At 46.8% G+C, this 27,609-nt stretch overlaps 6 protein-coding genes and 1 long non-coding RNA gene across 15 annotated transcripts in view; 1 reads left to right on the top strand and 6 right to left on the bottom strand.

Moving 5' to 3' along the window:
• Positions 1 to 26,799, bottom strand: part of LOC128885050 (hemolymph lipopolysaccharide-binding protein-like) — a 32,063-nt gene extending 5,264 nt beyond the window's left edge. The window contains exon 1 of the mRNA XM_054138798.1: positions 26,796 to 26,799. The gene's annotated coding sequence lies outside the window, so the exon portion shown is untranslated. The remainder of the gene's footprint in view (positions 1 to 26,795) is intronic.
• LOC128885040 (tyrosine-protein kinase Btk29A) overlaps positions 1 to 27,609 on the bottom strand; it is a 148,913-nt gene that overhangs the window by 71,361 nt on the left and 49,943 nt on the right. The window lies entirely within an intron of this gene.
• The window catches only part of LOC128885057 (uncharacterized), a 106,282-nt gene that overhangs the window by 71,644 nt on the left and 7,029 nt on the right, over positions 1 to 27,609 (top strand). For all 4 annotated transcript variants that reach the window (XR_008459538.1, XR_008459539.1, XR_008459536.1 and 1 more), the window contains one exon: positions 22,464 to 23,074. This is a non-coding gene — a long non-coding RNA (uncharacterized LOC128885057). The remainder of the gene's footprint in view (positions 1 to 22,463; positions 23,075 to 27,609) is intronic.
• Positions 14 to 2,644, bottom strand: LOC128885051 (hemolymph lipopolysaccharide-binding protein-like). Its single transcript, XM_054138799.1, has 3 exons — positions 2,280 to 2,644; positions 1,352 to 1,570; positions 14 to 739 (listed from the first exon to the last, which is right to left on the bottom strand). Exons 1-3 carry the CDS (start codon positions 2,440 to 2,442, stop codon positions 438 to 440), a joined length of 684 nt encoding a protein of 227 aa, XP_053994774.1. The 5' UTR covers positions 2,443 to 2,644; the 3' UTR covers positions 14 to 437.
• On the bottom strand, positions 3,407 to 6,014 carry LOC128885053 (hemolymph lipopolysaccharide-binding protein). Its single transcript, XM_054138802.1, has 3 exons — positions 5,770 to 6,014; positions 4,562 to 4,786; positions 3,407 to 4,416 (listed from the first exon to the last, which is right to left on the bottom strand). Exons 1-3 carry the CDS (start codon positions 5,918 to 5,920, stop codon positions 4,115 to 4,117), a joined length of 678 nt encoding a protein of 225 aa, XP_053994777.1. The 5' UTR covers positions 5,921 to 6,014; the 3' UTR covers positions 3,407 to 4,114.
• On the bottom strand, positions 9,194 to 16,944 carry LOC128885047 (hemolymph lipopolysaccharide-binding protein-like). Of its 3 annotated transcripts, none has more exons than XM_054138793.1 (4): positions 16,595 to 16,944; positions 10,318 to 10,430; positions 9,946 to 10,152; positions 9,194 to 9,581 (listed from the first exon to the last, which is right to left on the bottom strand). In XM_054138793.1, the coding sequence occupies exons 2-4, from the start codon at positions 10,403 to 10,405 to the stop codon at positions 9,280 to 9,282; spliced, it is 597 nt and encodes a 198-aa protein (XP_053994768.1). In that variant the 5' UTR covers positions 10,406 to 10,430; positions 16,595 to 16,944; the 3' UTR covers positions 9,194 to 9,279. The 3 variants fall into 3 exon arrangements, with proteins under 3 accessions (XP_053994768.1, XP_053994767.1, XP_053994766.1); XM_054138792.1 differs by having other exon boundaries at positions 16,591 to 16,941; XM_054138791.1 differs by lacking the exon at positions 16,595 to 16,944 and adding an exon at positions 13,937 to 14,687.
• LOC128885055 (hemolymph lipopolysaccharide-binding protein-like) lies at positions 11,857 to 13,930 on the bottom strand. Its single transcript, XM_054138804.1, has 3 exons — positions 13,238 to 13,930; positions 12,907 to 13,131; positions 11,857 to 12,831 (listed from the first exon to the last, which is right to left on the bottom strand). Exons 1-3 carry the CDS (start codon positions 13,362 to 13,364, stop codon positions 12,530 to 12,532), a joined length of 654 nt encoding a protein of 217 aa, XP_053994779.1. The 5' UTR covers positions 13,365 to 13,930; the 3' UTR covers positions 11,857 to 12,529.

Here is a 27,609-nt window from a genome sequence, read left to right as displayed (position 1 = left end):
ACAAAAGCACAGCTATCGATGGCTCGTGTTTGTATATTTCCAAACAAGTCGGCAATCGCTCTTTTAACAAGTTACAATTTCTTTCCTGGCTCGTAAAGGAGCAGAAGGAAATTATCGTCAGTCTCGGGGTTTAGGCTTTCTTGCTAGTTTAACGCTAGGTTTACCGACATCGAAACTATACTATACGGCAGCTTGCAGGGAGTTTACAAAGTTCTCCAGTCGCGTGATCCTTCGACCGAATATTCTTGATGATCATCCTCGATGTACGACAAACTGTGGTATGTTTATGCAAATTAAAGCTTAAATAGAAGCATGTCCTATTCTTTAAACGAAATGTATTCTATTCTCGATATTTTATATATTTTTGTCGTTCGTGAGCAATCTCATAGATTTCTCCCTTGATCGCTATAAATGCATAAACATCCGCAGTCTCGCGATCAGCATATGTCGATCTCGCAGATGAATCCGTGGTGTAAGACACAGTCGACGTCGTCCAAGCCGCCGGATTGCATGAGAACTCCACAGTTTTGATGGCCACCGAAATTGTCGGGCTCGTTCGGCCACATCGTAGTCCACTTGTCGAAACCAGCTTTTTCCAAACTCTCGCCCGTTAGAGTGACCCAGGCACCCTCGGAAAACAGATCGTGAACGCCTACCCAGGCATGATCGACGTTCGCGGACACCATGAACTTTAGCAGGACGCTCTCCTCGGCTAACGAGTTCACGATGGCCAAGTGACCTGTCGAACAAACCTTGTTTACTTCGTTCCTTCGACGAACGCAATTTACCGCGACGAGACGGCCGCGGAAACGCTGGCTCGTTTCGTTAACCCTTGAACGCCCCGAGTTTCAAATTCGACACCGGATTTTTACATCGAATCGCACTGCGAATGCAATTGCAACGCGAATTGATTTGTTTCTAATATTTGGCTGTTTGTACGTTACCATTATGCGTAACGTTTTCTCGACCAAAAGTTTCTTTGAAACTTTCAAAAGTCAACCTTTGCACTCGAGAGGTGAGTGCCAGTCACCACTAGGTTTCACGTAGCAAATCCACCAGCAACAATGTTTCTTTAGGTCTAATTTCTTTGGAGCTAGAAGTGTCAATAAAATAACGTCTTCGAAGTCGATCGAAGCTTAGCATTCGTGCCAATACCGAATGTAGAATGCTGGTAGATACAAAAAGAAAAAAGAATAAAAGGTCTCGAGTGCAAAGGGTTGAAACGATAAACGTCAGCCGTCGAAATTGTTCGAATAATAAGTACATCGATATCTTTTAAATTTAATTTGGAAAATCAGGCTTCCAAGGGTTAACGGTCCGTGTCGTGTTCCGTACGAATCGTTCGCATCACCTCCTTCGTCCATGCAAGCCTCGCGTGCGTCGTTCCACCTTATTCTACGCGCGTGCAATTTGTAAGCCCCGATGCCTTCGTTGAGAACGTAGTCGTCCCTGGGTACGAACGTCGTGCAGTTCCTTTTGGAACCGTTCGGAGACCAGGTGACGTAAAATATCTGCTGGGTAGCGTGGTAATTGTTCTCGCCGCTCATGTTTACTACAGGCTGATTAGAATCTGGAAAAAGGTATCGTTTACTACGTACGAAGAACAGCTTCGATCACCGCAACGATTCGAATCGGGATTCGTTGCAACGTTCGGAAAACCGCGACGATCGCGAGCCGGCGATAACGACGAGATTATTAAGAATTCCAATTACGGTAAATTGCTTAACGCAGACAATTGCGCGCGGGATCGCAGACGTTATTGGCTCGGTGTTCTCGCTGGATAAGTCGTGTTACCGCGACGAGGTAAACTGCCAATGCAGATACTCGGCAAATTAATTATGTCCGTCAACATTTTCTATTTATAGTATCGATTGCCTTTCAATTCCATCCACGTTCCATAAAATACGAAACAGCCGAGACTGGAAGGTCCAAGTCGCCATTTCGAAATTATAGAAAGAATCTTCGACACTTTCACCCGATTTAAAACGTGGTTACCCTACGCTTCGCAAATGCTTTCGACAGTGTTGTGTCCTGTCATTTGGAAACTCGTGCGAGATACAGTGTCCGGGAATGGTTTCAGCTCGCGCTCGCTTTAAAATTTCATTTACGAATGAGAAGTATCGATCGCACACTGTCGACCGCCAAGGGAGCACTGATTTAAAGAGACGAACCAAAGTTTGGGTAAATACACCGGTCAACGCGCGAAAAAGATTTTTTTTTTTTTTTTGCAGTAGCGTAAGGTGTGAACTAACGCTTCGTCGAGCCACTGGATGTCGTACCATTTTTGTTCGAAGGCAACCCAGTCAGAAAGTGTAAAGTCCCGTTGACTATCGACGATTGATTCTGCCCGAATATCTGAGCCTTGGCGGTATCCGTTCGCGGCATTACAGCGCAAAATATTCCGCTGGTAAGGGCGAGAAGCGCCAGCAACTGCTTGTACATAGCGTCGCGTTTTCAAACCAGTTTCCTATAACCGTGTCGCCTTTGACCGACCTCTTCTGCGACCTGGTGTAGTTGGTATTTTTGAAACCCGTTCAAGATTTACAAGCGCTATCTAGATTTATTTGTTTCGACACTTCGCTTCGTAGAATTAACGTTGTTAACGTGTTAAATGACACGCGCAAACGACTCACCGTCGCGGGACGGTGGTTTACGTAGCGACTGATCGCGCCAGTAACGTTCGCGGTCGTTTTATGCCGTCCGTGTCTCTTTCCTGCTGCAGTTTTTCTCTCGCCTCGCGCGTCGGGTGAACAAACCGAACAAACATTGCAGTTTATCGTTAAGGAGGACCTTGGATTCGAGAGGTCGCGTATGCAAATGCCCCGTCCTCTTACGCGCAGCTTTTTATCTGCGCGCGCGCCACGGAATTTCCAACGCTCCCGGTTACGGAACGTTATTTCCCACCGACAAGGAACATCCGGGAAGAGGCATCGATTCCTATTAAACTTTCATCGTAAACTTCATCGTAACTCTAACGTTACTCGAGACACGGACGAGATTCTCGGGCGAGCTCCGTCGCCTTTGTTTCGAAGACAACCGCCATTCTTCTTTTCGCGAACGCGAGAGAAAGGTACCGTCGCGACGTTACTACGAGTAACGAAAGTATCGCGACAGCGAGCCAGCGATTCGACGTATCGGTCCCGTTATCGCCACCAGGCGTCAACGAATCGTCGGATTTACGATTGGAAATAACCAAATAACGCGTGCGTCAGTGTTTTCGGAGATAATGACACGCAATCTCGCACGTGTTTCGCGTGTCTGTATTTATCGATGTTACGTGGCGAATATCTTTTCATTTCGCGTCTCTTCAGCGCCGATCCTATTTGTTAGCGAAACAGAATTTACGGGAAAGGGTGACACCGAAAGAGATAACGACTGACACGGAGTCGATAAGTTTTAATTATTAACATTGCGATTGTTTCGTGCAATTTTTTAACACTCTTTCACCTTAATTCTAATACATTTTCCATCGTATCCTAACTTTGCGGCGCGAATCGTAGCATTATCTGTCGCGTACGTCCTGTTTATCCATTTATTATGTCGTACATTTTTTTATTATCTATTCGACCGGATACAAAACACGTGTCGGTTTCGATACGAAGTTCTGCGCACATCTAAATATATCGCGACACCGCCCCCCCCCCCGCGATCCTTCTGTTTATCGAAATCAACCGAATCAAGAACAAAAAGGAATTTTACCAAAAATTCATTCCGAAAGTTAACCGTCGAAGAGAATGAATCTCAACGAAGTACTTAGACTTGGACGAAGTTAGAAAAATACGAATACCACGTCGAATGTTTGATGCGAACATGTAAAGTACGGGCCGCGTGGAATCTGGAAGAAGGGTGACGTTTTCGATGAATCTCGGCTGTTGTTCGATGACTTGAATGATACATTTATTATATCTATAATATATCCATGACCACGCTAAATAAAGTAGGGAAAATAGTCCTTGGAATAATACGAACGAAACATTTTACTTAGGCTCGTTATGTTTGATTGCGTGATTTCCAATAGTCTAAACAAAAGTTTTCAAGAGTATCAGTCCGGCGATTTTATTCAACGCGTGAAATAGTTAGCGATAAGCGCGTACACGTCGACGAAGGAATTTTATTAATCTTTACAGATGTCGATCTCGCAGACGAACGAACGGGATCCGTCGCAGGAACGATCGTCTATTAAACCGTTGCTAAATAACACGCCGCAGTGCTCGTTCCCGCCAGCATTGTCAGGTTTGTTCGGTTCCCATTTGTTGTAGCCAGCTTGTTCCAGCGATTCGCCCGTTACAGTAATCCACTCGTCCTCCACGAACATATCGTGGATACCCAGCCAGATTTCTCCGACTTGCTCGATGGACCGTATCATATTTAAAACAACGCCTTCTTCCGCCAACGAGTTCAAGACGACCATATGACCTGTCGAACGATATTCGTTTAATTGTCTCGACTGAACGCGTCGCGGCTACCCTTGCCTCGAACGTTTCGCATTTCGCGAAAAAGAATCTAAATTTGTACGAGAAGAGTGCTCTTCTGTTTTAGAGACTCGATGCTCGATCCTCACCTCCTTCGTCTATGCAGACCTTACGTGCCTCGCCCCATTTCAATTTGCGACGTATCAATTTGTGAGCGAAACCTTCGCTGACGCTGTAATCGTCCCTTGTTACTTTCCTCGTGCAAGTATTGCAATTGTTCGCTCGATAGTTCGACGGCCACTGACCGTAAAATATTTGTTGGACAGCGTGGGTGGAATTCAGAGCGAACATGTAAACTACGGGCCGCGTGGAATCTGGAAGAAGGGTGACGTTTTCGATGAATCTCGGCTGTTGTTCGATGACTTGAATGATACATTTATTATATCTATAATATATAGGGAATATATATTTATTTTCCCAAATAAAGTAGGGAAAATAGTCCTTGGAATAATACGAACGAAACATTTTACTTAGGCTCGTTAAGGCGGCGACCGACTCGCGACAGAACGCTTTAACGTGACTGCTCGCCACGAATTTTACGGTTCGGGACGAACGTTACGTTACAAGGTCGTTTTTGGAATCACGAATGCTCGCTTCGAACTCTCGGCTGAATTCTTTCTCGATACTCACTACTCGGTTCAGTGAAAAGTAGACGATCAAAGAGGTTCGTCGAAAAACCGACAGACCAGTGGAGCACGCAAGAGCGCAAGAGTCCGTCCAGACTAAGCGAATGCTCGCGTTACGTTACAATGTTCCGTTGCAAGTCAGTCGCCGGCTTTAGGGACCATTCGAAGACTATTACGCGCAAGTGCAGGCATATCAGCGCCTCGATTTTCCCGTATAACGAAGACTCGAGTATTTGAGTAATGTTTGAGCAGACAAACATTCAGGTAGTGTCTGAGTAGTCAAATATTCGAATAATACTTCCCAGCATCGAATTTATCGGTGCTGGGATTTAGGGGAGGTTTTGGTCAAATGGGTAGGGAAAGCTTCAGGGTTCATTTGTAAACGTGGCTTGAGTTTATTTGATCAGTCGTATAGCGGGATGGAATTTTCTTCTTGGAACGAGGCCTTGAAGAGAGCTAACAATTTAGACGACTAAATCGTCTTCTAGCGCGATCGGAGAACCGTGAAAATAAAATATTTTACTAGCTGCCCTTCTAAACGAAAATTATCCCATCAACGATCGCTATCCAAAGTACCGTTTATCGTTCAACGAAACTCGGTCTACGGCGGTGTCGACGCGGCTCACTGAATTCGTCTTTCTTTCTATTTACGCGCACAGTCGCTTCGTTACCTGAAAGAGCCCCAGTCGAAGCGGCGACGTCGGTTGCCGACGTTTGGGGTACCTCTACGGGCTTAAACATAATTCGCGTATCCGTTTCTGGCACCACCGCGCAAAATATCCCGCTCGTAACACCGAGAAGAATCAGCACCTGCTCGTACATGACGCTGCGTTCTTAATAGACGAGTATTTCCGATAAAAATATCTCGGATCTTCCACGGCGATCTTAAGCGATGTTTACGAAACTAAGAACGAAACTAAGAACGAAACTATGAGACCTTTGGAGACTCGAACTTTTACTTAAAAGAGTGGCGCAAACGTTGATGTCGCTAATTGACTGAATTTAATGAGCAGGGCAGCTAACTATATATGTCCATTCGTCCCTTCATCCTTCTCTTATCTACTGGATGCATAAACTGACTCGACTTTTCAGGAAGCGATATTGCGGCTATCTTATCTGTACACCCCACCGAATTTTTGCAATCTCTCGTTAGAAATGTTTTTCCCCAGTGACAAGAGACAATACGATAACGACATTGGAAAAACACTGCGTGTTATATGGAACGGACAAAAGATAAGACGAATTACTGGAAGCGATAGAATAACTTCAGGAATGATATCGTAGAGTATCATCCCCCTAAGGCTCTCGAAAATGTCGAGATATTTTATATATTTTAGTTCGTACGAGTTACGTTCAATTTTATTTGCGGATTATTTTAGAAGTTAATTACGTTAAGTGTTTCGAACTAGAAGAACGGACTCCCCGTTTCTTCGCTGGACAAATATTTCGCTCCTGTCTCGCGAGAATCAAGCAACGACATAGTCATCTATGATATTTACACGATATCGTGTACGACGTGCTACTACGTCGTCAAGCACGGAGTACGTGACGGTTTAAAGACGGTTCGAAGACGATCGTTTTACCTATATCTACGCATACATAGACGAGCACAGTCGCGATGAGACGAAATGCCGGCGTTTCTACGCGAGGCGACACTTTAGCGTGGTCAGTCCTTGCGATAAAGAAAAATTGTAGGAGAAACCACGATGTTCGGTCCGAAATGACAGAGCGAACCTCGAGAGTGTCGCCGAAACGCGACGGTTTAAAGACGGTTCGAAGACGATCGTTTTACCTATATCTACGCATACATAGACGAGCACAGTCGCGATGAGACGAAATGCCGGCATTTCTACGCGAGGCGACACTTTAGCGTGGTCAGTCCTTGCGATAAAGAAAAATTGTAGGAGAAACCACGATGTTCGGTCCGAAATGACAGAGCGAACCTCGAGAGTGTCGCCGAAACGCGACGGTTGGGAGCAAAGGGAGGGTGTCTAAACCGCGTAGAAGGGAAAAATGGATTTACAGCTGCGAATTGTCGCGCTCGCGACACCGGAAAGCAGGTTAGGGGACTTTTTACGGGGCTTTTCCATTTGCGGTTGTCGCGGTCGCGTATCGCCCTCCGTTGGGACGCGGTATCGTCTGACCAATCCCTGCAGGCAGCTGGATATTCGAACGGGTTCGTATATTTGCCAGCGAGCCTCGAAAATCGAGGCAACGCGTTATATCGGTTTTGGCCCCTAGCTAGGACGTCGAGGGGAACAGGACCATCGAAGGAACCGTGACTGACGCGTTGGCAATTATGATAACAACACCGGTCGCGATAATGGAATAACGAAACGAAATGGAATCGTCGATTTAGCCCTTTGCTCTACGAGACTTGCCAGAAACGAAAACGAACCGTTCTAGGTTGTGCGAGGTACGACCGGATCATATCCCGGATGACTTGTTCCCAAGATGTTTGATAAACAATCGTAAACGAATCGTGAGCGGACGAGAAAAGGTGTGTCTATTAGAAGGACACAATTTTAGGAAAGGGTCTATTTGTTTAAGTATTCTATTGGTTATTTGAATAAATCGCAGAAGCACGAGCGAACGAAATATACGGAAATGATTACAATTAAAATATACATTGTAAATGTGCACGTAGCCATTGGCGGGTCGGGCAAAGGTGGCGTTGCTTTGTTTGTACAAGGATTCAGCGCTCTTTTCGCGGCACGCAACCATTGCCATCCTTTTTGCTCAACTGCTCCACGGACAGCGTCGTCGACAACGGTTGACGTAACAGTCAGTCGGAAACAGTCACTCGATCGGAGGATTTTGAGGCAGTCGGTCGAAATAAAAATCGTTTCCATCCCGAAGACCTCTCACAATTTACTCTATTCGATATACGTATCGGATCGATACGGAAGAATCGCTTCTCGAGTAAAAATTGTCGAAGAGCCAACCTACCTGTTAATACTTGATTAAAACCGAAGCACTCGGTGTAATTATTTTCGCGAATCGTTGGAAGGGTGGCCGCTCCAGAGTAGAAGGGTGACGTTGACCAGAGTAGATGTTTTGCCTCGGAACATGGTTTTCACCGACGATGCGAATTGTTGACAACGGACGAAAAAAAAACGAGCAACTTCGGCGCAAACAAGTTTTTACCGAGACGTCGGACGAAGTAGTTCGAGATGAAAGTAAATGGAACACCGCGGCCCGCGGTTTCATATGAAACTTTTCCGAGTGGTAAAGTTCCTTCCACTCGATAAAAGATGTATGGCCCGAACCATGAGAATCATTAACGAGTACCTAGCTCTCTTCTCGTTGACATACATACTCGCAACACACCGCGAGGAACTCCATCGTTGGATAATACGACAGATAATCTCGCTACGAGTCTCACGCGCCGTAGGGCAAACAATTAAGGCGTATTAAGGCTCGAGACCCTCGTTTATTTCTTTCACGGAGAGAGAAAAGGACCCGAGGAACCTAAAACTCCGTACCACGGAGTCTCGGGCGTTGATACAGGTTAAAAGATTAAGTAAATATTACGATTACTGTTGAACGAGCACGTTACGTGCTACCGAATATTTGATTTCCGCGCAAGGATCGAGCAGGAAACGGAAACCATACGTTGTTGACCGAGCGTAAAGCTCGAAGCTCTTAAAAGGGAATCGAGTTGGAACTTCCGTGGATCTCGGTTCTCCGGAGGAAACGTTGAACTCGGCTGAATTCGGACCCGATCGCGGTTTTTTCCGCACAATTTTTCCGGACCGTCTCCGAATCCAGCGGTCGGTGTCAGCTCCCGATGGAATAACATCGGACGCCGATGCAAAACCCTCGGCAAATTGGCAACCGCCCGCGCATCTACATACATTATGTGTACACTTCGAAGAATCGAACGGTCCTATTGACTTTGGAAGTCCAAACGATCCCGTCGTTCCACCTAAAGCCAGCCAACGAGAGGAGAGACCGTTGAATCGTTTCCGATCTAAAGAAAAGCGGATATAACAGCGAAGGGAATTGGTGCGAAACTTTCTGCGAGAAAATTCACCATTTAATCCTTTCGACCTGGCTGTTGTTTCGTCTGTATTCTAAATGAACGTGATTCGCTTTTTTTTTTTTAAAAAAAAAGTTTATTGAACCAATTAAAATAATCGTGGAACGTGGAACGTGGATCATGGGTGGAACTGACGAGATCAGACGATGTCGATCTCGCAGATGTAGAAGTAGGGCAGAGTACACACGACGTCGTCGAGGCCGCTGGCTTTTACGAGGATTCCACAGTTCTGGTTCCCTCCGTAATTGTCGGGCTCGTTCGCGAACGCCGTGGTCCATTTGTCGAAGCCAGCTTCTTCCAGCGACTCGCCCGTAAGAGTCACCCAGTCTCCCTCTTCGTATAGATCGTGTATACCTAGCCAGGCTTCCCCGATGTTCTGCTGCTCCATATATCGCAGCAGCACGCTCTCCTCGGCCACCGAGTTTATAATAGCCAAGTAACCTATCGAACAATATCCACTCGTTTTAACGCGTCGACCGTCGGACTGACTCGCGCGAAAATCGGAACGACAATTTTGTCTCGCGACGATTGGTGACTGTAGAATCTAGACGTATCTTTACGAAAACTTAAGAATTCTATACAAGATCTCTTTTCGCGAACACTCAGGCCTTAAAATTAATCGTTCGAGTGCCTCAAGGAAAAGCCTCTGAAAAGAATGTCGCCCATATACGGGTGACACGGTCTAATTTTATTTCAGTGGAACGTACCCACTGGAAATATTAATAAAAATGTTAACTTTCGGAGGAATTTTTCCTCGGTATCTCCGCAACACCTGCAACCTCTAATAAATAGTTGGCTTCTTCACCTCCGTCTCTCATGCAGACCTGGCGAGCCGCGTTCCACTTGAGCCTCTTGTTAAACAGCTTGTGAGCTCCGATGCCGCGCGTGATGGTGTACCCTTCTTTCATCTTCGTGTCGTTGGGAGTACCGCGTTGCCGGCCGTTAACGAAAAACGACTGCTTGTCCGCGTCGTAATTGTTTTGGCACTGCACGGAGTCCGCGGACGAGCGACCTGTAACGAGGGTTTGCCACGCGATGAGTTTCCATACACGCGAGTTTCGATTTCGCGCTGTGGACCACTCCGTGGTCGCGTTCGTTGCAGTGCTCTCTCGGCAATTGATATAGACATTTTATTTTACCGTTTTATACAATGATTCGTCAAAATCGTGACTGGTACCTGAGTCGTAAGTTTCGCCAGCGACGGATGCTACGTCGCTAAGCATTCCGTTCAAAAAGGCGAGGACGATTACCGTGCGCTTGAACATCTCGGAGACAACTTGTACGGTCGACCTACCGACAGAAATCAAAGGGAACCGGTATTAAAGGAAACAGAGCCAAGAAGCGAGCCTGGTCGCGTCTTGTTCGTACCGTTGTTTCGAGGTGTGCGTCTACCAAAAGACGAAAAGAGTGCTTACATACGACCGACCGTTTATTTTCCCGCCAGCTTTCTCTCAAAGTTACGGTATTCGAATAGTCCTCCGGTGTTTACGAGGTGGTAAAATCGGCGCGTTGGCTGTCGAGGAAGGAACCACCGACTCCCGTGGTCCGCGAACTTTAACTGACCAACCTCTATCGTCGCTCGCGGCTTGTTCATCTTTATATTCTTTCCTCCCCTCGATCGTCGATGCCATTGCACCTTTTTGCTCTTGTCCGAGAGCAGCCTGATCAAACTGGAAATCCGGCATTCCAGTATCCCATGTTATAGCGCAGATGGCCTTGGATCGCGATGATTCTCATTTGAGAACTCAATTACCGTTCCTACCTGGGCTCCAGAGGTGCTCCTCTTCGAATCAAACGACGCGTTCTCGCGCCCGAATCTTCACCGAGGAACCTTTTCTTCAATGGGGAACCTTTCGGCATTGGGAAGTCGTAGGTGGAGACGGGTAGAGATTCAATTGGAACGTTAGGCGACGATTAACCAGCCAGCTGCGTTTTTCATGATTCGTCGTGAAGATTACTGTATTTCGTGTCACGATGCGTGTCTACACTCAAGTCTCGTACGTATTCCTACCCTCTATGTCTATCGACAAAATTTGTTTAAATTAAATGGTAGGCTCGATGTTTCCAAGTATACGTTTGTGTAAATATGTCGGTGTGTGTATAAGTATATACATGCATAAGCTTATTCATATACTAATTTATACCGACAAATTCATTCGGTTACATCGCAACTATCATTTAATTTACTCAAACTTGTTCGATAGACATAGGTTCGATGTTTCTAATTCTATGTTTGTATAAATGTATACATGCATAAGCTTATTCGTATATTAATTTATACCGACAAATTCATTCGGTTACATCACAACTATCATTTCATTTACTCAAACTTGTTCGATAGACATAGGTTCGATGTTTCTAATTCTATGTTTGTATAAATGTATACATGCATAAGCTTATTCGTATACTAATTTATACTGACAAATTCATTCGGTTACATCACAACTATCATTTAATTTACTCAAACTTGTTCAATTGACACTAAGGGTACGAATATTTATGGGATTTACTGTACGTCGTGACGAATATACGTATATACGAATATAATATACAAATATGTATATATTCATATATATACACACACGTACTTGGTCAGGTATGCATTGAAATAATGAATATAATATGTATATACGAATATAATATGCAAATATATATATACTTGGTCAGGTGTGGATGGAAATAATGAATATATGTATATACGAATATAATATGCAACTATATATATACTTGGTCAGGTGTGGGTGGAAATAACGAATAAGGTACCATAACGTCCGAATATTAAATACGAGCCCCAGCTGACTGGTTAAAAGCACCGCACAACGATTTGTTCAGGGATCCGAATCTTCCTTTTATTAAACAACAATAGTAGCAACAGTCGACAATTGACGCTATCGCGAGGAGGAAAATTGCGACGAGCTATACTTTGATTCCTTCGAGTGAATTTGATATTCGGAACGCATTCTCGGACGCCCTTTTCAGGCACGAATACGCGATGAACTCGATTCGTAGTCCGCGTCGCATTACTCGAATACTCGATCGCAGCGCGGAGTAATCAGATATTCAAGCATTCCGATACTCCCGGACATTTGTATAATTAAATTTCGGGGCGGAACCGCGCGATACGGAGTCAAAGATCCCTACTTACTTGGAGGAATGCCCCCGACGCACATGCGTTCGACAATTAACGCTCGAAATTTGGTTTGCACGCGCAGGTTTTGTTCGCGCGTACAGGGGAAGCTTTCCTACGACCCTCTGGGGCACGATAGTTTCATCGGAGGGTTTTTATCGGTAAAGTCTGGTCGATCCAGAAAAAGTGAAAACTGGTCTATCCGGTCGAGTCAACCTTCTCAGCGGCCGGTGGTAAAGAAAAGAAATAAGCGCGTCGCGGTTCAGCACAAGGTGATCTCGCAGAGGTAGGGATTGGTGTCGTCGCAGTTGGTGTCGTCGAAGCCTCCCTGTTCTTCCAGGACGCCGCAGTTCTGTCGTCCGCCGGCGTTGTCGGGCTGATTAGGCCATATCTGGGACCATTTGTCGAAGCCGGCATCGTCCAGAGTCTCGCCTCCCACGGTTATCCACAGACCTTCCTCGAACTGATCGTGAATGCCTACCCAGGCGCGATTGAAGCCTTCCCTTTTCATCCAATCTATCAACAGCTTCTCCTCGCGCTCAGAGTTTACGACGGCCAACCGACCTATCGAACAACCATTCCCCGTTTAATTCTTGGTCTCGAGTCTTGGCTAGGAATGAACAAAATGATTCGAATCACCTCCTTCGTACGCGCAAGACCTGCGAGCATGATTCCACGTCAATCTGCGGCGGTGCAGCTTGTGAGCACCTACTCCTGCAGCGACAACGTAGTCGTCCCTGTGCACGACGCTGATGCAATTATCTAAGCCTCTGCGCCGCGTCTCTGGCGATCCGTTAATGAAAAATATCTGCTGCGTCGCTTGGTAGTTAAAGTGACCGTTCAAGTTAACTACCGACGGTGAATCTGGAAAAAACAGTGGTCCCAGAGTGAGAACCGCGTCTTCCTCTTTCTTTTCCTTCGGAACTCTATCCAATTTCGGCTCTCAATCCCGTAAGAAGACACCGTTTACCTGGACGCGTTCCGTTGGCCTGCCTCTTCTGTCTTTCACTCGGTTCGAGTACGTCGACTACGGTTGACCCTTCGTTGCAAAGTATTCCACTCGCGAAAACGAAGAGAATTAGCGAGAGCTTGTACATCTTCAGCGACAACCTCTACGAGCGATCTACCGACAAAAATGACATCAAGTGAGCAGCGATAGACGCACGAAACTCTGACTCCATGTTCCTTCGATCGATGAATTAGGACCTTGCGCTGGTCTCAGCCTCTCTATTACTCGCGTAACGTCTGCTGTATCTAGAAATTATTCCAGCCTTACGATTCCCCGTGGTAACGTTCACTCTCGGCGTCGCTTAGACCTCTGACGTCACGAAAAACTCTCGGAACTTGTTCTCGAACGAAGTATGCGGATACATCGCAAGATCCCCGCTGAGAAGAGGTTCTAGGAAAAGAAATACGGAGACACGAGTGCCTGGTAATCGAAAGATCTGGTTCTACGCGTGCAAACCAAATTTCGAGAGCCCTTTATATAAAACTGAAACGGAGAGGTAGCGGTTCCTCGGTGCGCGTAAAACTTGCTCCTTCGATTCGTGAATCTTCGCGACAACAAATTTCAACGAGTCGTTCGAAGTCGTGCTGTCTTTCAACACGTCCAAGAACCCCTCGATCGTAAATGATTCTTAAACCAAGTACGACGTGTGCCTTTACGTACCGTCCGTGGCTTCTCAACACGTTTGTAAAGATCCTGCAAACGATCGATCCTCGAAGCTCTTCGCCGTTCACCGACCGATCGGGAAAAAATCCAGGCAACGTTCGCTCGACGACGGAGACGATCAGCCACGGTTCGCGGAGATTCACCGACTGGGCGTCGTCTGCGTGCTTCGGACACGGGCAATAATTTTTACTCGGCGGAGTAGTAGTTCCAGTATTTCCAATCTTGGACCAGCTCATCTCGCGGAATCCCCACTATCGCAACAAGAGTCCCGTGGTGGGGTAATCGAGCGAGTGCGGATAGATGTTAGCAATCTTTAATTTCAATAATAAGCGACGAATACAATGCGTAGCTCTTAATCGACGACTCTTCTCGATGTAACACGACGAATTCTTCTCGATGTACGCCCCGAATTCGACTCGCGCGTACAAAAATGATCCAGTTTCGATCAGCGGACGGTCGCAGACGCAACGGAATCGTTGGGATGGATATATTCGTCGTACAATCATTTTTGCTGCGTCAAACTGGTCGATCCTGTTCCATCAACTTTTTTTGCTCGTAACTTAAAAGAAGTTTCGCGTCGCGGTTTACCACGTTGATCGCCACGTCACCCGTACACGGGCACGGAACTAAATAAATTAATTTCCAAGAGAATTAATCTGCGCAGGATTCGCGAATTCGACGAGGTCGCAAAAAGAAGTACTAGTTTAAATACGACAAACGTAAGTTCCAGTTGTACGGGAAGAAAGCGTTTAGGTGGATGCGTTAACACAAGCTGATCTCGCAGATGTACGGAAGCGTTGCGTCGCAGTCTATGTCGTCGTAGCCGCCCGATTTCTCCAGGACGCCGCAGTTCTGTCGTCCGCCCAAATTGTCGGGCAGGTTCGGCCAGTTCGTCGACCATCTCTCGAACCCTGTAGCCTCCAACGACTCGCTGGCCACGGTTAACCACTCGCCCTCCTCGTACAGATCGTGGATTCCTACGAAGGCGCGTTCAAAGTTCTCCCTTCCTATCCAACTCGTCAACAGCTTCTCCTCGCGATCCGAGTTCAACACGGCCAACTGACCTATCGAACAACGGCCCCTTGTTTAATTCCGTTTTAAACGGGAGACACTCTCGCCGTTTCGACGACCACTTTCGAATAAACAACTACGATACGTCGAATACCAAACCAAACGATTCAAATCACCTCCTTCGTTCAGGCAGGACTTGCGAGCTTGATTCCACATCAGTCTGCGTCGGTGAAACTTGTGAACGCCTACCCCTACGGTGATAACGTAGTCGTCCCTTTCTACGTAGCTCACGCAACTCTTGAGACCTTTGCGGTGCTTCTGTGGCGTTCCGTTAATGAAAAATATCTGCTGCGTCGCCTGGTAATTAAAGTGACCGTTCATGTTCACTACCGACGGTGAATCTGGAAAAAAACAGTGGTTCCACGGTGAAACCCGTGTCTTCCTCTTTCTCTTCTTTCGGAACTCCATCCATTCTCGGTTCTTAATCCCGTAAGAAGACACCGTTTACCTGGACGCGTTCCGTTGGTCTGCCTCTTCTGTCTTTCACTCGGTTCGAGTACGTCGACTACGGTTGACCCTTCGTTGCAAAGTATTCCACTCGCGAAAACGAAGAGAATTAGCGAGCGCTTGTACATCTCGGCGACAACCTACACGGGCAATCTACCGACAAAAATAATATCAAGTGAGCAGCGACGGCACTCGAGAACCCCTGGCTTGTTCCAATCTCGTCGCATTCAACGCCGACAACGGTCGGATTTTCGGAGACCGAGTCTCTATCCCGTCGCGACGAAATCCTGAGATCTTCTAATCGATGCAAGAGCTCCAAGCCCTCCGAGACTAGTTCCGCGTACGCAAACCAAATTTCGAGCGTTCTTCGACAGAGAAATCGTGGAATTTTTGCTCGATTCCATCGTCGAAGATGGAAAGAAATCGTCGAAACGATGCGATCCAGTGATTACTGTTCGAAATTAAAAGCGCGGACAAGCACCAACAGCGAGCATCGCGCGTAAATGTTTTGGATATTCCATGGCGAGCGATATTCCCCAAAGGATCGCGAAACGACCGTAGCATCGCATCGCGATAAGCGGATTGGACGCATTTGCGGCGTATGCAAATGCGAGACACGCGCGCAAAGCGTATTCGGAATACACGTAAACGACGACATACAAATATAATTATATCGATCTATAAAATTACATGTCCGTGTTTGGCGCGATCCGTAAAATCGCAGGACGGCGATAACGTTTCGAAAGCGATATTTATGCACGGCAATTTGAAAATAAAATTTTCAGTCAGGCGGGACCTCTGTCGATCGAGTATTCGTGCATCGTCCAGATCTTGCTCGATGCGATACGCGATTAGTTTTGCGTGTCAGGAATAAATCGACGAATGTCCCCTGTCGATCGTTCCTGGCAACGATGCTCGTGAAAATTTGGAAAAAAAAAAAATGTTCGAGCGTGAAAACAAATTTAAAAAAAAAAAACAGTAACGATTTGGTGCAAGGAAAATGCGACGAATTCTAGACGCGCTCTAGAAAAGCTCGGATAGCGATTGAAACGTCGTCGGTCGATGCAGCACTCTGAGAAACTACTCGATCCAGCGTAACGTTTAAGCGTAATAGGGTGTATTCTTTTACGTACCGACCTATCGGGTATTTTCTAACAATCCTGCGAACGAACGATACTCGAAGCGGTTCACTGTTCACCGGTGGATCGTGAAAGACCCGCGCAACGTTTGCATAGAATCGATGGCTGCAAACGAGCGGCAACGGTTCGCGAGGACTCACTGACTGCGCTCGCTGCTGCTGACCGCGAGCTTCTGCGTGATTGCCTCCTATCGTCTCTGCCTTCTTCCTCTCTTCGACGATCTTCGACGCGGGGTCGTCTTGCTCTTTGTCGCTCACGCCAACCAAACTGGAAATCCGGCATTCCACGAGCACGGATCGCTACACCGCGGACCTTGAATCGCGACGAGTCCCGCTCGATGAGTCAATTCGCGAGCGAGACAAACTCGTTGTTCCGATCAGACGAAAAGGACGGTAAACAGGAAAACTGTAGCAACGTCACGGCGATATGTACGCGCCTGTTTATTCGTCGAATGTTTCGACGGCATAGTGCCGGGGCAATTCGATTGGCTGTCGCGTGGTACGACGATCGTGGTATAACCTCGGTTTTGGCCGATACGTATCGAGATAAACTGAGAGAGCAATTGGAGGCAATGATAACATTCGCGTAGAGACATGTTTCCTTCCATGTTTATCGAAGAAGTTTCGCTGAACTAAATAATAGTTTCGATATTATCAAATAAATTGTTCGATAGAAATATGTACACGAATACAGAAAATCAAAATCGTCGGAAAGTGGTCGAAATGGCTTGGAATGGCCCCAGCTACATCTTAATACATTTAAACCGGAGATTTAAACAAGTTTCAACGATAGAGGGTATATGAATATTTATGGGGACTGACTGGGGAAAAAAAAAAATTCTTGTAAGATACACTTTGTATCTAGTCGACAATGTGGCGTGGACCACGACTGCTCGAAAGAAAGGCGAAACCCTCTTGTCTCTCTCCCTTCCAGTTCATAGGTGAAAATTGAAATCGTGCTAATTTGAACAAAAATCTTGATTATAATAAACGAAGAGACGTCGACGAAACAGGAATGCGAACGCGAAAGAAAGGACGCGAGATGGAGCATCTGGGCTTTGTTTGTTTGTTTGTTTGTTTGTTTATTTATTTAAAGTGTAGAGGCTGAAAAGGTCCCTATCACGCTACGATGTGGTACAACATATACGAAACTGTGTAAAATAAAAAATGTTAGCCTCTGTGGTGGATGGCACGAGCGGAAGCAGGAACACGGGGAACCGTGTGCTTCCTTGGCGATGCATCGAACGGATATTACCGTTTCGCGATCGACTGCCAGAAGCGATCGGAATAAGAAGGGCGGGAGAGGAGGGAAGGGCAAGGGACGAATATCGTTCCAACAGGGACGTCGCTGACTGGAATCGCATCCGGCGAGAGAGGAAGAAACAAAGAGGACGAAGTTTGGTTACGTTCGGGATGAAAGTGGCCCGAAACGCGCCACCAAAAGCCGAGCGGAAAGACGAGGAAATCCTGCGAACGGATTCGCCGAATACGGCCGAGTCGGGGGATAATTGGAAGATGGAGGAGGGGACGGAGGATATGGTAAGCAGGGATTAGAGCAACGACCGGACGGAAATTACGTACAATATAAGACGATTAACGGAGTCGGGTAAATTTGGAACGTAGAAAGCGAATTCGTCGCGGGTGGAATTAGTCGGCGAGTTATAATTCGTCGCAAGCTTGTTTGGCTGTTTGAAAGATAAACGAGAGGGATGCGGACGGACTCGTGGACCGTAGTTATCCTACGAAAACGTCTGAACGAGAAGAGAAACTTTTCCGCCAGGGGTATTCCGCCATAATAAATTCAAAGTTTCTACGAGACACGCAACGATACCGTGTCAACGCTGAACCGAGGTTTCATTTCTACCTAATTCTAACGTGATCGAACAAAACGACCAGTCTCGAAGACGCTCCTTTCGCTTAATCGAACAACGCACGAAACAATCGTATCGAAAACTGTATAACATTTAGCAAAAGAAAACGTTGGAACATTATTCGACGGTTTCTGAACGATTCGGGAGGCATCAACTGCAGAGCCCGTGGCTCGCAACGGAGGATTGTTCCGCTGATTACATGCTAACCGAATTCATCGATCTTCCCGTGTTGCTATTACGTCGAACGTTTGTTCCAACTGCCATATTGCATCGCAGCTGACAACAATGGCATCGCGAACTGGCTCGATGGCATCGTTATTCCCAATGATGGGAGGCGCATGTAGCGTAAGCTCGGTACCGTGCTTCCTGCGGTAATTTCAAACTCGACATCGTGGTTGGTTTGCGCCGTCCTTGTAATTTCAGCGAATCGAAAATATTGTTCCGCCGGTGGGTATAGAACTTTAAACGCGATTTCCTCGAGGCTACGTTTCTCGAACGTTGCTGGCGAGAACAAAAATTGTAATAATAGTAATAATAATAACAATAGCTTATTTACGGGCAACCTGATATCGAGGTACAATGTAATAACAATGACAACAAGAAAAACGAAACAAGAATGGAGACGGTTACGATATCTTATAACGTAACGTGTTCAAACTTGTTTGCGCATCTGCAAAATTGCAACGACTGACCTTTCGAATGCTAAAGGTGAGCCGTGAAAAAGATCAACAGACGTATTTAAGGCTGTTAGCCATCGCACACATTCTCGCAACACAATTTTCTTTCGCAATTGAGGTACGATATGGGATCAATGTAAGAAATATCGCTGCTTCGAAAGTTGTCTACTTGGAATATTAAATTCCAATAGTTCCAGTATCCTGGGACACTCAATTTTACTATTGACAATTTTCAAAACTAGCATGAAGTCTGCTACAGTTCGGCGCTGCTTAAGCATCAACATTCGCATAGTGCAAAGTACAAAGTGCAAATTGCAAAGTGCAAATTGCAAAGTGCAAAGTGGTTTGCTACATCCATAGGTGTACCTATCTTATAAATCTTAGAAATACGAAGCTCGAAAGCGTTTTAATTACATCGCGCGAGAGGAGCGCGATCGCCTAGAAAAGTTAATGCTTTCCTCTCGCAAATAGACCAGCCGCCCCCCCGGACCGATCGATCCTGGCGCTAAAAAAACCTACGAGAATTTTGGTAAGCTTTACGCTGCAAAAAGGCGTACTCGCGGTGAAACTGGGTCGAATCAACAATGTTCGGGCCAGCTTCTTCGATATCGATACCGAAATCCCGCCCAATATTCTCCCCCGGCGCGAATTTAGATCTCGCAGATTGGCCACGCGCCGTGTTCCCAATCCTGGCCAACGGTCTGGAATCGACCGTTCGCGACAGGCCGGAAGAAAAAATTCGCCGACGTTTCTCGGCCAATCTACCAAGGATCTCGTAAGCGTCTGGCGACGAAGAGCATCGTTACGCTCGGATGCGGGACCCGCAGAGATCTCGTCGTCTTCGCTAACCGTGTTTTCCGGCAAATTTCAGCGGAGCTCGGCGATCTCGAATCGATGATTCCGGTAAATTAATACCAGCCCGTTTGGCAAACGTCGAGTGCCAGATTTCCCTCTCGAACGGTACCCTTTGATCGTTCAATCTCTCGTCGTACCTGGGTTCTCGCGCGTGCAGCGCGAAACGCTCGAAAAACCACGATTTCGAGAAACGTCGCGCGCTAAAATCCCGATTTCATCGTGTTTTTACAGTCGTGGCAAACGCAAGCGTATACCTCCAAACGCACGAGGAACTGCGGACGGAATAACGATTGCATGGGTTGCACGCGCGTATGGAAATACGTTTAGCGTAGAGTACGAGGGTCGTGGTCTCGCGGATCAGGCACCGATTTATTGTTATTTTTGAAGACGCAGACGTTAGAAACGCTTTGCAACGAAGCTTCCGCGTCGAGTCGCTCCAAAACCGGGTCTTAAACATCGTTTCTCGCTACAAGAGCACCCGTGCCTCGTTTTTGAGACTCCAAGGTATCGTCCGAAAAGAAACATCGACTTTTTGAAATTTCCGAACGGCGTTACGTCTCTCGATGTCCCGAATTCCGTGGCCTCGGGTTCAAAGAACGCGTCGACTATCGAGCCGCTATTCGGCGGTGCTCCGAACGTAAACTTCTCGGCTGGAGAATTCGGCTGGGAGGACGGGGAGACGGCGAACAATAGGCTTCGCTCGCCCAACGATATTCGAGGGCGACGTACCTGCGAGATTAGTCGCGGAATTCCAAAAGGACCATCGGCAGCCAAAGAGTTTCATCTCGCGCTCCTTCATCCCCGAGGCGCGTTCAACCGCGAGGACGCCAAAGAGACGACGGCTGGCTCGTCCTGATTCACGAAATCAACCATCGGTTGGACGCTCTTCCGTAATCCAAACTGCATTCACGGAACCACAATTTCCTCCTAAAAGGGCTCCGCGTTCGCGCGCTCTCGCCGTCCTATCCGAATCGTCTAATCCAAACGAGATTTCGCCAGCCGCGCCGCGGATCTCGCGTTTACCGTTAACGTCGCGTTCCGTTCGCTCCTGTTGGCTCGACGATTCTCTTCGCTCTCTCCATCGGGAAACCTACGATGTTCGTCCTTAGGCGAGCGGAACGCGCCACGACCGTCGTCTCGCCTTTCGATTAATCCTTTCGTCGAGAACAAGCGGATGCGACGCTTGGAACTCGAGATTTCCAGAACTGATGAATAATGTACGGTAAGGAACGCGTGCAAGAAACTCGAGACCCAAGGATTTATTTAGGATAGAACAGAGAGCGAAAGAAAAAGAGGCCCGAGAAAATAAAGGAGTCGGCAGAAGCGTATAAAAATCGGTAAGGACCATGTTACACTTGCTCGCTCGCTGAGTGGTGGGGATAGTCTTCTTGTATTTATTCAGTTAATCCTGTCTTGCGCGTATCCAGTCTCGTTTAAGCGTCCGCGACGAATCGGACGTCCTTTCCGCGACGCTTTGGGGGCTCCTCGAACGATAGCCTCGGGTAAAGTCGCTGAAAATCCACGATCTATCGTAATAATCCCGATTGGCGATAAAGTTCGACGGGCTAATGGGTCGACTGATGAGATACGGCCTGCGATACGATTTATCGGCAGAAAGGACCGTTCATGTCGAATTTCCGCAGCACCAGCGACGATATTTGCAGTGAGTCAGCTACGTCCCTCGAATAACTTGGCGTACGACGAGCGCGAGGAAATCGACGAGCAAGTGTTACTCGCGAAGAACGCAAACTCCTTTTGGTAACGGAGAGCTTTCGTATCTGCAACGGATGGTCCCTTCGGAGGATTCTTAGTTCTAAACGTCGACCGTGTCGCTGTCCCGAGGCCGTTGAACGCGATATCACGGTAACGGTGCGCACGTTCTCCTGTCTCCATATTATGCAAATGCTCGGTTAGATTCGCGACGGTACGTTCCACCTTGGCGAGTGGTTAATAATACATCTGCCAGTAATGGACTACCGTCGGTTTCCGTTGATTTAGGCGCGGTGTCACGGAAGATTAAGGACCTAGGTGTCGCGAATACAAGCAGTGCCTCTCAGGGGAAGTCCGGATTCGAGGAGAGTCGCTTAAATTCGTGCTTCGCGGTCGTCGATGCAACTCGCTACGTCTAATTTTTATCCTATTATTTGATTAATTCTAATCTTTATTTTCGTATCTTGAACGCGTCGTACGAACAAACTGTATATATGAAAAAAGTCTTCCGTCTTGTCGTTCTCTACGAGATAATATATATTTTTTATATCGATAGAACATAAAATGGAAGTAAAATAATAATAATAATACAAAATTGTTACAAGTTGAGTTTTTGAATGCCGAAGTTGAGTCATGAAAAATAGTTGCGGCATGCTATGTTCATAGATCTATCGATCTTACGAGAGACGTACTTAAAGAATTCGTGTCGAACACTCTCAATCGTTTTCGTAAGACCAGTTTGTAATGGATTCCAGAGCCGAGATACGTATTCGAGATGCGGTGGAAGTTTGTTCGCGGTGAGTTTGGCCGTCTCCGAGACAGAAAATTGCACGTGCAGCAGCGAGGATCTCTCCGACGATATGTTCGGTTTCTCCATGAACACTCGACACGAACTATCGCGTGCCACGGCCGAACAAGAACCACCGTTTTCGATGGTAAACGCTCGCCGCGGCGAAATCTGCCCGAGAGATCGAGCGAACGGCGTCAGGTGCATCCGACCGTTTTCAATAAGTTACACTCGACACGAGTCAGCCAACGTCGAGAGCAGTTTTGCAGTCGCCATCGATCTCGAGATCACCGCGTCAGCCATCCCCCGAGATATGCTGGCAATTCCAGCACCCGTTCGGGCTTTTTCCAGCAGCGGATTCCGCGATGCGAGAACTGCTTCCGTGGATCTAACCGGAATTCCAAATGTGACGGACAACTGCGAAGGACCAGCCAGCTATCAATTTACACGAATCGTCCATCGATCTTCGATCCCTGCCACGGGAAACGGACGACGCGACGCGTTCGGAAACCGGAAACTACCATCGACCCGACCGATTCTTCCAATACACGAACGAGGGATACTGTACGCAATTTACAGGTACGTCCATTTAGGTTTTCTTCGACCTGTCGTAAACGCACTTTTTGAGAATCGCTCTAAACTGCGGAGCATATGACTATACCACCACTCGTATGCCGAAAAGAGAACTTGGAAGTCTGATTTTCCAAATGAGATTCGAAAAGATGTCGATGTATTTATTGTTCGAACAATTTCGACGTTTATTTTGTTAACTTTGAATAGAAGAAGATTAATATAAAACTCGTTATTCGTCGTATGCTATGAACTCACTCGTACGATTGAATTTCTTTTTCATCCCTACTCGAACAACGGAAAAGTAAAGAAATATAGGTGGTGCTATAGTTACGTTCTACGGTGTATACCCTATACCTAGAATCCTCGTCGTATACGATGCAACCGAAGTAGAGAGACAGAGCTTCCCCTTTATTTTTACCCGTGGACGATATGTCACGGCGGGAGTACCTTTCTCCAGACAGATATACTTAGACCCCAACGTAAGATGCACGGAACATCGAAAGTTTTCTTTATTCCATTACGCTGTCTCGCGTCGAGCATGGAATTCGTTTTCGGAATCCATATTTCAGCGTCGCCGGGGGGAATGGGAATATATCCGCGGGATAATACCGTAACCGCGTCGCGGAACTGAATTAAAGGATCGTATCGACGTTTCGATCTTTGCTTCGACTCCTCGATGGAAATGATCGTTAATTAAATTAACATCGATTACCAATTGGCGTGACTGGTTCGAGTTAACAATTGGCAAAGCCATAAAAACCATAAAACATGTGATAAATCGAAGCAAGCATAAAGCAGACAACAAATCGATCCATGTACTCAACGTCCGTTGCACGGTAAGGTTTTTATTCGGTATCAAAGGAAAGCCAGCGACAAAGATCCAGCATTTCTGGTAACTACGAGCCAGACAGGGATGGATGCCAGCGCCTGAAAGGTACATCTCGCATCTCCGAAATGGCTACGTCGCCGGCGCGTCCCTTTCTATCGCCTGGCCATCTAAAATGGAAAACTTTCCACTATTTTTCCACCCCGGGTCGTTGGTCGCGTCCAAAGTACTTCCGCGACGAAGGTCGCGAATAAAATCAATCGGGGCTTCGGCGCGACGATTTCGAACAAATACGCGGCCAACTGTGCCCAAATCCACGAGAAAACGATATCGATCTTGTCTACCGAGGCGTATTACCATCGAACCAGGCCTCCTCGATCGATCGCATTTCCATACGAGTCGACGACACACTCGTAGCGCGTAGAATCATAATGGTGTACTAATACACGCGGTCGAATAAATTGTTACCATTGCAAAGCCCCCTTCAAAGGTCGAAAGGGGGAACAAACGTATCTCGTAAAACCTATAAACGAGACACACAATAGGATCGTTCCGAGCGAAATGGAATACTTTTCGAAGGGATTCGCGCGAAACGAAAATATTTAACCGGAACTGTTGGCGCGCGTTGCAGATCGAACAACAAATTACCGAACGATTCAACAATCCTCGCTGATTACCCGACTATTTATCCCGCAAATAATCCCGGACGAGCCGAATTTGTAAAATAATTCGCTGCCCCTGTACGCGAAAATTCCTTCACGGGAATCGCGCCGCGGTTCATTCGAACGATCCAGGCGACGAAAAGTATATACAGGGGATGTTTTCGGAGAAGGTGAAAATCCGCTCGATTACAGAGTAGACGACGAATATATTTTCGGTGGACACGTGTTTCAGTTCAAACGTGAATTTCGTAAATTTTTGGTTTCAAATTGTACGACGGAGCAGACCAAGGATTCGATTCAAATGATAAATTAGTAGGAGATGGAAAATGGCTGTTTGGCTGTCGAGGTGAACCGAAAGTCGTTCTTAACGCATTTTACGCAGAAAATAAACTCCAACAAACTTTATTTATACTTTACCAACGTAATGAATCGAAATGAAATATTTTACATGTATCGTACGTAACACGACGAGCAAAGCTTTCGCGATATTCTATCTCGCCTTGGTTTCAGAAATTGAAACAGACGATGCAAGTGCAATCGTCGAGTATACGCGAACTTCTCACCAGCGAGAGTGCACCGAGTAAAATGTTTCGCGCGTGAAACCGTTCGAAGGAAACGTGCATAGTCGATGAAGCGCAACGTACCGAAGTGTGGACTTCCAGGGGTGAAAAAGGGTTGCGCGCCGTTGAGTCGAACGGTTAAAATTGACCACCGCGTATCGCGGGGAATCCGTGGAACCTATTATTCCGGAATCGATCATCCGCGCGGATTGAAAATCCGTGGGATTCCCGTCGTTGGGGAAAATCACTTGTCTCGCGTGGTTTTTCTATAGCAGCGGGTTTAACGATCCGTTTCGAAAGCGAATTACAGACAGCACGGGACACGGGGGTGCGCGATTTAATATTAGTCCGTCGGTTACCGGGCGGGACGAGCGTCATCGGAGGAAATAATACAATGGCCGGTTCATTTCGAGAGCTTCTCGTCGAAATTGTCGCGGTACGCTACGGTAAAAATATTCGATAATACCTGATTCAGGTACCTTGATTACGTCAGACGGGAATTCGACAGATATTACACAGAGTATTCCCTGTTAATTTTACGAATCGTGGAATTTCGATATGGTCACGATTCGCTGGAGTGGCATCAACCCTTTGACGGTCGCGAACTCCTCCCCGAGGTTACGTGGCAAACGGTTCCTTTCATCGTTCCTTATCAACGCTCCAGACGTCGATGCCACGTAAATTTTCCCCGTTTCCGTTCAGCCCGAACTTCTCGATAATCCAAAGCGTCCCGGTAATTCCTCGCGGCAAGTTTTTTGCTCGCGAGGAATCCAAAGAACGCCGCGAAGCTGGCAACCGGCGAGCTGGCTCCGCGTCAAATAAATTACGCCAGGGAAGGAATTATGCCGGCGCGTTTCCTCCTCCGGTACCTTCGCCTCGTCAAATTGCCGCGATTATTTTGGATTACAGCAATTAATCGGTGCACGCGTATGGCGCGATTTGATGCACGAGTCGCAGCGACGGCGGGCCGGGCTCGGACCGCGATCGTCGCTTCTCTGAAAACGGGCCGCCTAATGCCGACGATTAATCACTGCTATCCGGGTGAACCGACTAATTGCTCAGTGTGCGCCACTCTCCCGCTTCTGCTCGATTGTTAGGTACACACACGGAAGCGGGCGCGCGCACACATCGCGCACACGCTGGAAAAAAAATAGAAGAGAGAATTAGTCGAATTCGTTCGATTCCAGCGTGTGCCTGCGCCTCGCCGATAAGTCCTGCAACAGGGCTCCGCGTTCATTACTTTTCCTGATAACTCGATCGTTTCCGTCTCCCTCGATCTCGCTCCTCGCGTCGCTGTTCCAATTTTATTCCATTTATTTAGTTATTTAACGTCTAACGTCAAGCAGACTGTGCTTAAATTTTGGTACCGTGGGTGAAAGGGCATGTTTGCTCGCGTATTTATTCGAGTATAGTAGGATAGTATAGCAGGATAGTATAGTAGGATATAGGTTTAATTATAGGCGCAATTAAATTCGCCAAGATGTTCCTACCCTCTTCTATATACTGTACATAAAATACCGAATGTACTTACCGTCTTTGGAACTCCTATCTCGCAAGAGAGAGACGGGGGAAATTACACTTGTTTAGCACCGCACCTTAACACCTAGCCCGAACGTTCCTCGCGAAGAATAATTAATCGATCGAAGAGAAAAACAAATTACAAAAATTACGTTTCCCGTTGAACGAACGAACGTTTGCTCGAGTAAATCGTTGAGTCGATCGAACGCCGCGAACAGAATTTCGTCTCTGATATTTTCGAGCACGCCGAACGAGTTAATTTCACGTTGTCCGATCGTGCTCCGTTCCGATGCGAAATAAAAAGCGTTAGAAAGCACTCACCCGAAGCCGGATGCAACTCCATCCGCGATAAGTACTCACCTGGAACAGAAAACAAACGTAAACCGCTTTATTAAAATTGTCTTCGTCGAAACGAAGCTATCGGACCGTGGGATCGGTTCGAGAGAATCAATTTTTTCACGAGTGGCGAGGGAGGGAAAAGCTAAATGATAAACAATCAAAATGGACGGGCGAAAAGCCGCCACAGGGGATTCACGATTGGCTGCCATGCTCGATGGCTCTCCCAATGACACTTATTATTATAAATGCATCGGTTGGCCGTGTACCAGCGCACCTGACCAGTATTTACGATGGCCGATAATCCAGCGGTGCATAAAATATCGTATCACCGATGGAAAATGCGTAAGAGAAAAACGAAATCGATCCCGAACGATCTACCGGTGCAAGAGTATATTTCTTTCGCGCCATTTTAGGGGCCTTTTTTATCTTTTCGGTATTTTAGTTCTTCTTAACGACATACAGGGTATCCCAGAATTAGTGTAAGAACCGGAAATAGGGGAGGGGGGTAGCTGAGACGATTCTGAAGAATTTTGCATCTCCTTTGCAAAAATGTCGGCGGAGACAAACGAGTGTCGAAGGCGAGGCAGCGATGAAAAGAAATCTGGACAAGATTCGTGAATTTTTTCGAGGTTGTAA

This window comes from Hylaeus volcanicus, chromosome 2, assembly GCF_026283585.1.
Source record: "Hylaeus volcanicus isolate JK05 chromosome 2, UHH_iyHylVolc1.0_haploid, whole genome shotgun sequence".
Taxonomy (NCBI): domain Eukaryota; kingdom Metazoa; phylum Arthropoda; class Insecta; order Hymenoptera; family Colletidae; genus Hylaeus; species Hylaeus volcanicus.
The sequence above is the reverse complement of the archived record's forward strand: the minus strand, read 5'-3'. Positions and strand labels throughout refer to the sequence as shown.